Source organism: Bufo bufo, chromosome 10 (genome assembly GCF_905171765.1).
Source record: "Bufo bufo chromosome 10, aBufBuf1.1, whole genome shotgun sequence".
Lineage (NCBI taxonomy): Eukaryota > Metazoa > Chordata > Amphibia > Anura > Bufonidae > Bufo > Bufo bufo.
Genome location: NC_053398.1, coordinates 116984675 through 116999556, shown reverse-complemented (window position 1 = coordinate 116999556; position 14882 = coordinate 116984675). Strand labels below are relative to the sequence as shown.

General features: G+C 43.1%; 1 protein-coding gene across 5 annotated transcripts in view; it reads right to left on the bottom strand.

Moving 5' to 3' along the window:
• Nucleotides 1-14882, bottom strand: part of NLRC5 (NLR family CARD domain containing 5) — a 157235-nt gene that overhangs the window by 52135 nt on the left and 90218 nt on the right. For 4 of the 5 annotated variants that reach the window (XM_040409360.1, XM_040409359.1, XM_040409363.1 and 1 more), the window contains 7 exons: nt 10697-10780; nt 9640-9726; nt 7509-7565; nt 5242-5277; nt 4870-4953; nt 3590-3673; nt 2572-2655 (listed from right to left, as the gene is read on the bottom strand). In XM_040409360.1, the coding sequence (XP_040265294.1) occupies nt 2572-2655; nt 3590-3673; nt 4870-4953; nt 5242-5277; nt 7509-7565; nt 9640-9726; nt 10697-10780 (516 nt within the window). The remainder of the gene's footprint in view (nt 1-2571; nt 2656-3589; nt 3674-4869; nt 4954-5241; nt 5278-7508; nt 7566-9639; nt 9727-10696; nt 10781-14882) is intronic. The other variant, XM_040409362.1, reaches the window with a different exon arrangement.

The following is a 14882-nucleotide window of genomic DNA, read 5'->3' as shown; positions in this document are numbered from 1 at the left end:
GATATAAATCCTGAATCCGGAGATGAGTCAAGCGGAAAGGAGCCCAGCACCGCCCCGCGTCCTCCGAATCTCCTCCTTGCTGGCTGAAGTCACAGAGCTGGAGCGCCGAAATCTCGCGCATCGCGAGCTAGCGCATGCGTAGTTCGTTCCCTGTGCTTATGCCAGTACAGGGAATGAACATGATGCCGACACTGCACATGTGCTAGCTCGCGCATCGCGAGATCTCGGCGCTCCAGCTCTGTGACGTCAGCCAGCAAGGAGGAGATTCGGAGGACGCGGGGCGGTGCTGGGCTCCTTTCCGCTTGACTCATCTCCGGATACAGGACTCATATCAGGTAATTTGCATATGGATCAAAACTGTTTAACGCAATAAAAGCGCAGAGAGCTGTGGGGACCGGGTATTGCAGATGAGCTAGTGGCCATTTAGCAGCCCATGTCCCCAGCTCTGTGCACTAAATCCAGGTGACGGGTTCCCTTTAAACTCCTTCACTGTATTTGCAGCTACCACTTCTGCAGGAAGGCTATTCCATGCATCCACTACTCTCTCAGTAAAGTAATACTTCCTGATATTACTTTTAAACCTTTGCCCCTCTAATTTAAAACTATGTCCTCTTGTAGCAGTTTTTCTTCTTTTGAATATTCTCTCCCCTTTTACCTTGTTGATTCCCTCTGTCTCGTCTTTCTTCCAAGCTATACATGTTAAGGTCCTTTAATCTTTCCTGGTAAGTTTTATCCTGCAATCCATGTACTAGTTTAGTAGCTCTTCTCTGAACTCTCTCCAAAGTATCAATATCCTTCTGGAGATATGGTCTCCAGTACTGAGCACAATACTCCAGATGAGGTCTCACTAGTGCTCTGTAGAGCGGCATGAGCACCTCCCTCTGTCTACTGGTAATGCCTCTCCCTATACACCCAAGCATTCTGCTAGCATTTCCTGCTGCTCTATGACATTGTCTGCCTACCTTTAAGTCTTCTGAAATAATGACATCTAAATCCCTTTCCTCAGATACTGAGGTTAGGACTGTATCACTGATTGTATATTCTGCTCTTGGGTTTTTACGCCCCAGGTGCATTATCTTGCACTTATCAACATTCAATTTTAGTTGCCAGATTTTTGACCATTCCTCTAGTTTTTCTAAATCCTTTTCCATTTGGTGTATCCCTCCAGGAACATCAACCCTGTTACAAATCTTTGTGTCATCAGCAAAAAGACACACCTTACCATCGTAAGTAGACCTCCTGCACTACATACATAAATTCAATGTACAGCACCTCAACCAGCTTATGTTCATATAAAAAACCTGATAACTTATTAAAGAAACTCCCCAGTTTATTACTATAGACACGATCAGAGCTGAGATGACTTCTAGGTATAGAGGAAAACTACCAGTGTCCTCTTCTCCCCAGGACCTACCTTCTCAAAGTTGCTGCAAGGACCCCCATATTCAATCATTTGATAGCATCCTGCTGCTGTGTGAGCAAGTCATATTTGAATGTATCCGTACAGTGGGCTCCCAAAATAAATTTTACTGGTGGGCCCTAGGCACCCCAGTCCGGCACTGGATACAGTGATCCCTCAGGATACAATGGCCTCAGGATACAATATTACATACAATGGTCTTTCCTGGCCCATCGTAAGTTGAAAACAGACTCAACATACAATGTCTCAGACTCAGATCCAACCAATCAAAGTCACTTCTCTGGTAAAATACCTGTATTAGGCTCCTTTTACATCACCGTTTCTCCTTTCCGTTCTCCGGCTCCGTTGAGGAGCAGGAAAACGGAAAGGACGGATTTTGCCGATAACTGAGACCTAACTGAGCGTAACGGAGCCTAAAGACCCCATAGACTATAATGGGGTCTGTTCAGTGTCCGCTCAAAAATCTGAAAAAAAAACAAAACTGAAGTGTCTCCGTGTGGATTCTGTTTTTCCATTCCGTTCAAAGATAAAACATGTCCTATTATTGCTCGCAAATCACGTTCAACTCAATGGGTCCGGAAAAAAACGGAACACATACGGAATGTACTCCGCATGTCATTCGTATATGTTCCGTTTTTGCGGAACCATCTATTGGAAATTTTATGCCCAGCCCAATTTTTTCTATGTAATTACTGTATATTGTATATGACGAACGGAAAAACGGAACAGAAACACAACGAAAAAAAAACAAAAAAAAAACAACAGATCATGTTACAGTTCATTTGTAGAGCAGGAGTATTCACTAAAGCGCTAACACAGCATACAACAAAAGACAGTGGGTGGTCCTTAAGGTGTTAATTTAGGGACGATGTGCCGATTTTATAAAAAGAAACGTGGTGTTCAACTGTGGTCCCAACCTAAGGACACGATTCTGGGGTGCACCGTCCATCTACGTGTCCACTTTTAATTGCAAACAATGTTATTGTACACACAGGGCATATCATCAATAGTTGTGTGATTTGAAATGCATAAATGTTTGTGGACTATATTCCCCATGGTTTATGGATATTGAAAACAACCTTTTGATTTTAATGAATGATTGGGTTGTAAAAAGTTGTACAAATTCGACACTAGGGGTTCGCAGTACTTACTCAATGTCTTTGATTGCTTTGCAGTTCTTCAGGCTTTCTGTAAGAGGAATAATGCCGATATGGGACATGTTTACAGATGCCAATCTATTATAAAAGTTAAAAAGAGAGGATTATATCTTAATCCTATAGATTAGGTGTTGGAGAGATGTTGGATATGCTCAAGTCACTTCCACCTGAACAACAAATCTCATTATAATTGATTTATGAGAAGGTCCAGTGCACTAAAAGAAAAAGAGGATGGCAACATGAGGGATGATATTGATTCAGAAAGCACATAGAAGCTACTGAAGAGCTTCAAGAATTCACAACTTTCCATAACTCTCATTTACACTCCAGAGCTGTATGCAAGCAACCGGTATGGCCACGCACAGCCTCTATGACTCTGTGTTATGGAGCTGTAGGCAATCCAAGTGCCACCATATTGTGCATCCATATGGCATTCAATGGAGTGTACCACAGATTATATCTGAATTCAGAGGTATATCAAGATACAATATGATTTCACTGTTACTGTGTATGTAGAGGTCAGTGGGTCCCACTGCGAAAATCAGAATGGTTCCCTTTCTTAGCTGGATTATACCACCATCATACCAAAAAATGAAGACCCAGTAATTGTAATCGTCTTCCAATCTCATCAGACAGGAGGGTAGCCCAAGATTTTTTTCAGTCTTTACTCATTAATATTGTGGAGCCCTATGGTTTATACAGGGGTGCACCACCAATGAGGCCAGGTGAGGCAATCGCCTCAGGCAGCACCAGGTAGGGGCAAAAGGGGGGCTGGGGAAGAGCCATGGGCATTAAGCGATTTCATTGTGGCAAAGCTTGATATATGTTCCACCACTGTATGTCCATGTTATAGAATCCACCATGTAGTTCTAGCAGAAGAAGAGAGAATCTTACAGCAGAGCTATAGAAACCTGAACTCTAAGAATATGATACATCCAACTCAGAGTAGTATTGACTAGTATTGACTCTAAATGATTACACCCCAGACTGGAAGTGAAGAATTATTACTCACTTGATGATCCTAAGGCTTGGAAGCGAGGTCAGTAAACTGGAAACAATCTGAACTCCTGTATCACCAAGGTTGGTTCTCGATAAACTGTGAACATGAATGGAACATTTCCGTCTGAGAAACAGCACTTTCTCAGGAAAAAACAGGGGTCAGCGCTAGGAGTAAAGCATCACTACAGTAAAGTATCAGGTTTCTATAGTTTATCGACATAAAAATAAATGAAACTATTTGTCACCGAAGCGGTTGTTGAGATCATTATAAGCCACACATTCTAAAAAGTATTTTGTTTCATTATTGAGGTCACTATATAAACCAGAGGTACTCAACTGGTGGACCATGGTCCAGTTCTGGACCTCAGACTCCTGCTGTCCAGACCAGGAGCAGTGTTCTCATCTTGCCCAGCCGGTATGACAGACAGCAGGCAGACTGTGCAGTGAAAATAAGCTCTAGGTGCTTCTGCAGCAGAGGAAGGACGTTACTCTTCTAACATGTAAGTGGCCACTGCCACCAATTAAATAAAGTTCAGGTCAGGAGGAAGACGGAAAAGGAGGAGGTAGGGAATGCGGAGACAGAAAGAGACACAAGCATGATGGGAACAAGCTACTGTAGCAAGCAAGGACTGCCTATCAATGTCAGTGGCACATTCTTGTTTTGTCTGCGTCAATTGCTGCCACAACTATAATGAATTTTGGTCAATTTGGACATCAGGCAGAGATTGGGCATGGGAGGACAGAGCTATATAATAGCACACTTTTGCAGGACTAGACAAGCTGGGAACCTAAAGCTCAGGCACCTTCCTATAGGGAAAGGCACCCTGTATACCCCAGGGAATGCTACCAATGGTTGGGGACAGATTAGCTCATGTATATTAGCCTGTCTTTAAGTGCCGGGAAAAGCGTGTACGCTCTAATGGAGCAAACACCAGTAAGCAGTTGAGGAAGGCTATGAGCAGCCTACATCATGGAGGAGCAGGGCAAGAGTAAATTCTGGGGTGGCTGTGCCTGGCGGGAGTGAGGAGATGCTGTTGGGCATGGACCGCTGGCATCACAGAAGTTCTGCCTCCAGTGCACTTGCAGGAGCCAAATCTGGCAGAATAAAAATTCAGATACACACTACTCCTGAGGATAAAATCTCCACAAAAAGTATGTTTCTTCTGCTTTCCCCAACCCCTACCTAGTGCAGTTTAGCATGCTCAAAGCTGCTGACAGACTGTCTTTAGTAAATCTTGTCTTTGGGTAAAATATGTCTTTCTCAGACTTTTTCATTATGAAGAATTCGCTCACCTCAGCTCAGTAAGACTTGTAATGTGTTTAATCACAGGATCTAGAGATTTCACGTTATCAATATCTAGTCTGCATTCATTTAACCTGAAACATAGACAACATTTATGACAAAAAATTAAATTGATAATATGATTTATGCTAAATATGGTATACACTTCCACGTGTATTTTTAGCTTGCGGTCTGGGATCTAAAAAGATAGCTCTTCATATAATTTTATTTTAATTTTAGTAGAAATGCAAGAAGGGTCTTCATTAGATTTCTCAGTTAACTGTTTCCTTTGTTGCTCTGGATCCATGTTCAAGGACTATATGCTTTAAGTCTTTATAATGTAAAGAAGAAAGTACTGCCTTAATAAAGCCAGTTCTTTTTACCTTAATAACTTCAGAGCCTGAAAACCTGCAGCAACGCTGAAATCCAAACATAAAAAGTTAAACAAATACGTGCCCATTTTTCCAGACATAACTACAAATCACAAAGTTGTTTTTCAGTGACTTTTCAGTGTTTTTCAGTTTTCACAAACTTTCCATAAATCATGGCACAAGCAAACTGTAATATGTCTAGAGAAAAATGCCTCTTTCTCCACTTACCAGGTTTCTTCTCTCCTCTTCCCCGCCTCCTGAACTGATCAGTCACTTTAAATTCACTGTAAACTCTGTCTAACGAGAAGAGACTACTACTGTATTGAGCTTCACTGATAGATCAGGTTATAGTTGCCAATAGAGGTCTATGCAGAGGAGGAAGAAGCTGGGATAAACTGAAAAGTGCTAGAGACACAAAAAGGAAGGTTGCCAGGACCTGCTGGTCAGTGGTCTGCCATCCATATACGGTATATTCATTTCTAACCAGTGGATATGTGCAAGTGCCATACATGTCTGACAGGCGTGGGTGGGACCAGGGCCGGTTTTAGACAAAGTGTGGCCCTGGGCAAAATGTTAAGTGGGGCCCCAAAAGATATATTGCACAAACAACACATTCACACACAGCCTCCCTGCACTGATTGCAGATTACACATGGTTTTTACACGCAGATTCTCGTGCAGAGAAACTGCTGTGTAATACAGTACCAGCAAGTTGTATAAGATTATCTTTAGGATAGGTCATCAATATCAGATCGGCTGGAGTCCTTTTCCCGGGACACCTGCCGATCAACTGTTGGGAGGTCAGTGATGTCACTGTATATTAGTCACATGGCCTAGTTGCAGTTCAGTCCCATTCAAGTGAAAGGAGATGAGCTGCAATACCAAGCATCGCTTCTGTGTAATGTACGGCGCTGGGCTTGGTAAACTATAAAGAGACCGCAGTGCTCACCGGAGCTCTGGCGAGCGCCGTGGCATCTTCAAACAGCTGATTAGCAGGGGTGTCAGGAGTTGGATCTCCACTGATCTGATACTGATGAACTATCCTGAGGATAGACCATCCATATCAAATTCCCAGGTAAACCTTTTAACTAAAAAAAACAAGAAGCAGGTTTCCCCCACACAGTAGTTTCCCCCACACAGTAGTTTCCCCCACACTGCCCAACACAGTAATTTCCCGCACACTGCCCCCACACAGTAGTTTCCCCCATACTGCCCCTACACAGTAGTTTCCCCTACATTGCCCCATATAGTAATTTGCCCCCACATAGTAATCCCTCCCATAATAATTTGCCCCCACATAGTAATCCCTCCCATAATAATTTGCCCCCCCAGAGTAATCCCACCATAATATTTTTCCTCCACATAGTAATTTGTCCCCATACTTCAATATTCCCCCGATGTACTGTCTCTTCACATGTCCTCATGTGTGTGTCCCCAATGTCCCCCAAAGTTGGCACATAAAATAAAAAAACCTAAAAGCTAAATACTCACATTTCACTGTGCTGCGTCCCGACACAGGTGCGCGATGACGTCATCACGCACGCCTGCCCGGGATTTCACTACCGCATAGACCTCAGGCTTACTAGGCCTGAAGCCTGTGGCGGTGATTGGCGGTAGGGCAGGGAACCATGCTCTTCCATGCCCCGCCACAGTATGTGGGTGTTCGGGTCGGCGTTGGGTGACGGGGGCCATTTGGTGACAGGCGCCCAGGGCCCATTGGGTGGGACCCGCTCCGATCTCAAGAACGAGGCTCTGTCATGCGCTGACAGTAATGGAGAGGAGGCTGTTTCTGCACAGAACTCTCCACTTACTGCTATAGGACTTCTGAAAATAGCTAAACATGCCTACTATTTTTGGATGTGCAACAGCAACAAGTGGAGAGGCTTGGCTTCTTTTTCATTACTAGCGGCATGTGACTGGGCCCTGTTCTTGGGATAGGAGTGGGTTCCAGAGGAGTAACCCACACCTATCTAACAAAGGCTTCAGCTGCTTTCACTCCTGACCAGATTTATAAAGGCCATATCTCCCGATGTAGAGGAGCTAATGCTGTTATCCTAGTTTTGTTTTAAAGCTTAGAAAGTCAGCTTTCAAACAAGACCACAGCCTGAGATATAAAGAGTTAAAGTAGTCCTCCCTCCACCCTGCTGGCCAAGCTCTGCTCAGGCTAAACTGCTAGGTCCTTTTCTCAAAGCTCGAGCAGAGCTTGGGCAAAATTGTTAGGTAGTTAATGGGGTCCACTGTCATAGGCATCTTCAAGTTAACCTGCTGAGAGATTTTTACCTTTGGTCTTGACTGTCCACATCATTCATTTCTATAGTCAACTTGTTCTGAAATACTCTAAAATGACAATAATTATTATTCATTGGTTGATGTGAACTGTGATAATCCTGCTCACACAGTCCTATTTATTCAACATATGCATACTGTATAATATTGCCGCATTCTCAGTGTTAAAAGTGAACATCACGCCAGCATAGGTTGCTTTTAGACTAGGAAATATGTTCCATACCCTCTGAAATCTACACTAGTAGGCCCAAAGTTGCAAAATAATTGGCCCCAAGGAGAAAAGCACAGATCCAAAAGAACAATACTTGCATCACAGCAAAAATGGACCTTTTTATATGTTCTAGAGTCAATTCATGGTTATGTGACTCTCCAACCCCTAAATCTCTCCTGAAGACTCACAGAAGGGAGAGACATTCAATGCTACTAATGTTAAAGGGCCCCGATTAGTGCTTTGGGTGCGATGGCACCTTTTAGATTAGTTTTACTGGGGCATAATAAAAGGTCTAAATATCATATTGTGCATCCTGCTGTTAACTGGTAAGCATGATGGCAATGATGCCAAATGATTACCAAATCACTGAACTTTATTTATGTTTTAATTCTTAAAGGAGTCAGCTGGGATTTTAATATTGATGTCCTACCCTCAGGATAGAACGTCAATATGAGATCAGCTGTTTGAGGAGACCGTGGCATTCTCCAGAGCTCCAATGAGCACCACGGTCTCCTCACAGTTTACCAAGCACAACACTGTACATTGCATAGTGGCTGTGCTTGGTATCGCTGCTCAGCCCTATTCACTTGAATGGGGCTGAGCTGTGCCTAGGACATGTGACTAACCGATGTACCTTGATAATACTGGCCTAGCGCCGTGGCCTCTTTATAGATCGTCACCTATCTGATATTGATGACCTATCCTGAGGATTAGTCATCAATATGATATTCCTGGAGATCTCATTCTTAGTAGACAGATTTTTTTTTTCCTTTTCATCATCGCCGCTCATGACCAACTAGAGATTTCAGACATTTTCCAAAATACTATTTATTTTGGACAGGACTAAAAATAATATACTTTGTTAAATATTTGATATATAATAATTTAAACATTCCATGCGTAATTAATACTAATTAATACTGTATTTGTAATATATGTCTAATATATGTCTAGTTAGTTAATGTAGCTCCTCTTCAGGACGTAGCTGTGTTTAAAGCATAACTTTTGCTATGTCATAGTGACATTTCAGGAGTTATGATTGGTGGAGCCATTGTCCTGAAACCTCCACCGAAATGCTGGACCCCGTCGGCTCATCTCAGCGCTCAGTGCTCACTATAACGTTACAAATATTCTGTACCTAGTTGGGTTCTCTACTTGAAAAGTCAATCATGCCAAACAACAGTTCTGCGTCCCATCAATGGAATTAACAGGCCATGGAATGTGTATGTCATTTAAATTTATGACAGTGTTGTCCAAGACAACATCCTTCACAGACCAACCACAAGTGACACATTCAGAAAACGGCTGTTTGAAACCCTTAATAAATGGGCAGATTTACTTATGACATTGTTTTTTATAGTCTTTCCAATGGACCATTTGACTGGGCTCCATTGAACCCTGAGGTTCCATGCAACCCTTGTTGGGAACGGCTACATTAGACATCAAAACTACTTGCCAAGACATTCTTCTCCATCATCCTATGTTTCTAACAGAAGGGTTATTTGAAGCTCCTGGGTCCTAATGCAAAGCATTTATGTAGGTTCACATCTTAGCCTCTATGCACTTCCTTATAAGAAGGCATATCATCTGTTCTTCTCTAATAGGAGATAATGGCTCTCCTTGTTGTTGGTCGCGTCCCAGAGTCTTCAAAATGACTCTGTCTGTAACCTTTTCCATTCCAAAATGTTTTCATCTCTGTGATTTCCTTTGAATGTTGAATAATGCCCTTTTAGAGATTACATCACTTTCCTGGTAAGGTTCCACGTATAATGCGGTTCAGATTCAACATCGCTGGTTATGGACAGTCAGGTGAATGTCATAAACTATGAATTAGCATTTTAGAAAGCCTATCTCTCAAGTCCATTTTAGGTTCCCCTACGGCAGTTTAGTTCAACATCTGATTTACACTTTTACCTGATACATTGAACTCTTGTAGAAATGTGCACGAAATGATGAAGGGCCGACATCATATGTTCTCCACCCACCCATGGCTCATCAATACTGAAACACAAAAAGCAACAAAATAATTAGCTAAAGGTGCTATCAGTGATGCTGAAATATCACTAGGTATGGGGACTTTTTTTTGGAAAAGTCATTTGGGTACATCTATACACACTTTTTTTGCTAACTTTACATCCCCTATTACTTGACTTAATTTGTGACAAAAGTTTGTGCCAATTTGCGTCACAATTTTGACACATATTGGCACACTTTATGCCTTGCTCCTCTTGCCGAAGAAGGCAGAAAAAGTCTAAAACACATAATAAACGTAGTGCAAAGAATGTACCCTAGTTTTTAAAATGAATGGGCTTGTGCAGTGGGTAAATATTGATGACCTATCTTCAGGATAGATGACGATTATCACTTTGGCGGGAGTCTGACTCACGGCACCCCACCAATCAGCTGTTTGAAGCGGTAGCGTCACTAGTGCTGCTTCTGCCTCAAAGTTACCCGTGGGTCATCTCACATGTAGGGGGGGTGCAGGGTAATTACAACTGGTTGACTCATATTGTAATCACACTGCTCCACCTCTGCGAGTGAGACGACGCACAGGTAACTGTGAAGTGGAAGCAGCGCTTGCACGAGCCCCACTACTGCTTCGAACAGCTGATCAGTGGGATGCCGGGATTCAGACCCCTGCCGATCTGATATTGGTGACCTATCCTGAGGATTGGTCATCATTATTTCTTACTTGTAGAAGGGGTGCAGTGAAATTACAACTGGTCGTCTCATTCAAGCGAATGTATTGTAATCACACTGCGCCACCTCTGTGAGTAAGACGACGCACAGGTAACTGTGAAGTGGAAGCGGCGCTCGCACGAACGCCTCTACTCCTTCAAATTGCTGATCGGCGGGGTGCTAGGATTCAGACTCCCGCCGATCTGATATTGGTACCTATCCTGAGGATCATTATTTACCCACTGCACAACCCCTTTAAGAATTCTAGCACATTTCATTGACTTAATCTTACCTTAAGGTAAAATAATGAGGTTTTCTAGACTGAACCATAAAAAGCTCTTTCGTTGCTTCCAAAGATATGTTGTTCTTCTTTAACCTGCATGCATACATTTTAATTAGAATTAAATACTGAAAATGGAAAATTTGGTATGGAAGTCATTAGTCTTTAGTAAAGGTATTCTGAAGTCCCAGTCATGGTTTCCAACAACTGAACCATCTTCAACATCCAAACCCCTGTGTCCTCATTCATCTCTACCTCTAGTCCTATGTAAACTGTCAGAAGTGGCCCTAACAAGTAACAATTAGTGTTGAGCACGAATATTTGAATAGCAAATTTTTATCACCAATATCACCACTTCGAGTATTCGTGAATATTTAGAATATGGTGCTATATATTCGTTATATCGAATATTCAGCATTTTTTCCATCTGAGCACATGATTCCTCTCTGATTCTGTCACCGCCAGTTCTGTGAGAAGATCTGGCAGACGTTCTTCTCTACCTCTTGTATGATGTTCTTTGTTTTGGTTTCACTTTCTCATCTCCTTCCCTTCTGCCAGGTGTCACTTATTTCGACTAATCGTCTTCCTTTATAATCCCTCCCATACTGCCTCACTTTGCGGTTTATACTACTTCCTGGATGAGGTGTTCACTGCTGGAGGCTGCTTCTGCTGTTTGTTCAGATAAGTCATTTACTTTATTGTGTTTCCTTGCTGACTTGATTCTAGGTGACCCTGACTCCATCCGTATTAAAGGGTTTCTATCACTTTGTTTCACCTATTTAGCTTTCAGACACTAGCAATCCGCTAGTGTCTGCTTTATCTAACCATCCTAATATAAGAGCTTATTGTCCTGCCGTTTAGCTAAAAAAATAACTTATATAGATATGCAAATGAGCCTCTAGGTGCTATGGGGGCGTGATTAGCACCTAGAGGCTCCGTCTACCTTAACAAACTGCCGCCGCCCAGCGCGTCCCTCCAGCCCGCCCATCTCCAGCTGAAGCGATCCTCTCCGTGCGCGTCTCTGTTCTGCGCATGCGCAGTGAATGTCTGATCGCTTCCCTGCTCAGACATCTCCACTGCGCCTGTTCCTCGGAGCACTATGACGTCATCGGCGCAGGCGCAGTGGAGATGTCTGAGCAGGGAAGCGATCAGACATTCACTGCGCATGCGCCGAATACGAGGAGCATCGCATTCCGGAGGAGATGGGCGGGCTGGAGGGACGCGCTGGGCTGCGGCAGTTTGTTAAGGTAGACGGAGCCTCTAGGTGCTAATCACGCCCCCATAGCACCTAGAGGCTCATTTGCATATCTATATAAGTTATTTTTTTAGCTAAACGGCAGGACAATAAGCTCTTATATTAGGATGGTTAGATAAAGCAGACACTAGCGGATCGCTAGTGTCTGAAAGCTAAATAGGTGAAACGAAGTGATAGAAACCCTTTAAGTGCAGGGAGGCGGTGGTCATGTCCCCTCACTATTATAGGGTTTTCAGGTGTCACACAGTATTAGGTACGCGGGCATGCAATAATCTACCATACAGATCCTTGCATGTGCATAGCAGTCAGGGAGAGCTCTTAGGGTTTTATAGGGCTCACCTATAAGCTCCTTAGTTTGGGATCAAGCCAGTCGCTCGTTTATTTATATGTTCCAGCTATCTGCTAACTTCATCCGTGACAGATTCTTGCCCGTGGGCCAATGAGAAGGAAGCAATGTCAAGTCCACAACAATACTTAGTGCACCAATCAGTAATCTGTAGTCAGACCTGCTAAAATGTGAAGTTGCACGTAGTGTTGAAAAATATTCGAATCACTACCGATTAGCGCAATCGCAAATATATTGGAGCACTTGACTCTATCTGCATATAAAGCTATTCTAATGTTCTGCCGCGCCAACCATTTTCTCCAGTCTCAGGAAACTTCTAGCAGCTTGAAAAATGTAGCCAAAGTGACCCGCGCCTGTATTGCGCGTTACGAATTCGCATTACATGATTTTTACATTGCCGATTTATCACATTCAATAAAATAATCTCGAAATTCACGAATATATAACGAATACTCTACAAACTATTCGTGAAATACCGCAAATTTTAATATAGCCCCTGCCGCTCATCACTAGTAACAATGAGGCCCCATAAAAATCCTAGTGAGACCCCACTCTGTCTAAGTTACCAACTGCAATTATACTTCATGGTTCTCTCTTCCCCCCCACCCCACCATATCCCTACTCCATTGATAATAACAAAGTGATCAGTTACACCTGACCTATGTGGCTCCTTTAGCAATGACGCTACCCCCTAGCCAATTGCGGTACCCATATTTTTGTATTTCTGCCAGGCAGGTCCTTATTGTAAAGGTATTCTAAAGATGTCAGTTCGTTTATCTTTGGCTATGTGGGAGCCACCTTCTCAACTATTAAGCTGCAGACTATGTAATGTGTACCTGAAAAACAACCCAAAACCTGATAATTATGACATATATGTACACTGGACCCAAAAGACTCTCCAGCCCCATATCTGCCTCTAAAACCTGAAACACAACCTTATCATTTATCATGTACATAAAGTTAATACAAGGCACTTACTAATGTATTGTGATTGTCTATATTGCCTCCTTTGCTGGCTTGAACGCTATAGGAAAAAGCACCGACCTATGCCGTGGTCTCAGCCAGCAGAGAGGCCGGCGCCTTTTTTAATAGTGTGCAAACACGGCCACCACTGCTGAGTTGTAGGCTGGTCGTAACCATGGAAACGAGCAGTGTTTAATGTGATGGAAAAATGAATGAAGCCAACAAAGGAGGCAATATGGACAATCACAATACATTAACAAGTGCATGGTATTTAACTTCCTCCACATGATAAATGACCCCTTTAAAGGGATTCTGTCACCTTGTTTTAGCTTATAGAGATGCGGACATGCACGGCTAGATCACCGCTAGCATGTCCGCAATATACCTGTCCCATAGCGCTGTGTCCTTTTTTTGTGTTTAAAAAATTATTTTAGAGATATGTAAATTACCCTGGTAAGGAGCCCAAGGGGCTGTATGAACCTTCTTGGAGCCCAGCCACGCCCCCTGTGAAGGAGCCCAGCACCGCCTGCGTCCTCCGAATCTCCTCCTTGCTCACAGTTAGATTACTGTAATCTCGCAATGTGCGAGCTCGCGTATGCGCAGTGCCGGTATAGTGTTCCTTCCCTGTGCTGGCATCAGCCTCAGGGAAGGAACTGCGCATGCGCGAGCTCGCGCATCGCAAGATTACAGCAATCTAACTGTGAGCAAGGAGGAGATTCGGAGGACGCAGGCGGTGCTGGGCTCCTTCACAGGGGGAGTGGCTGGGCTCCAATAAGGTTAGTACAGCCCCTTGGGCTCCTTACCAGGGTCATTTACATATCTATAAAATAATTTTTTAAACACAATAAAAGCACACCGCCCTATAGGACAGGTATATTGCGGACATGCTAGCGGCGATCTAGCTGTGCATGTCCGCAGCTCTATGAGCTAAAACGAGGTGACAGAATCCCTTTAAGCCAGGGCAAAAATTTAGTTTGCTGTCTTAACAGGGGCTGTGGAGTCAGAGACAGTTTTAGGTGGAGTTGGAAAAAATGTAACGTCTCTAACTTTGCAAAATAAAAATGTTAATTACGTTCATAAGATTTAAGAAAGTTTTGAAATTTGAATCATATAAATATATGTTATGTCAATTTAAAGCCCCCATTTATTAAAAAGTGACTATGAGATCAGATTTGAGGTCATCAATGTAGGAGGATCTGACTGGTTGAATACTAATTCTGAGAACAAACTCAAAGACTTTTTCAAAATATTAAAGGGAATCTATCAGAAGTTTTGACCATGCTAAACTGCTGACAGCGCTAGGTAGGGCTAGGGAGAGCAGTGCAAACATACCTTTTGTGAAGGTTTTATTCAGGAGTAGTGTGAATATCATTTTTTTTCTCCCAGGTTCAGCAAGTGGGACTGGAAGTGGAGCTTTACTGTCAGGCCTGCATTGACCTGCTTCATAGTCCCTCCTCTCTGCATACAAAGCAAAGGGGAGGGGCTGTGAAGCAATTCATGCAGACTGCAGAGAGATCTTCATGGTGAAGCTCCGCCTCCTAGACACTTGCTAGATATTTGTACTGCTCTACCCAGCACCCTACCTACTGCTCTCAGAGGTCAAAACTGCCAACACTGCCCTTTAAAATGCATGA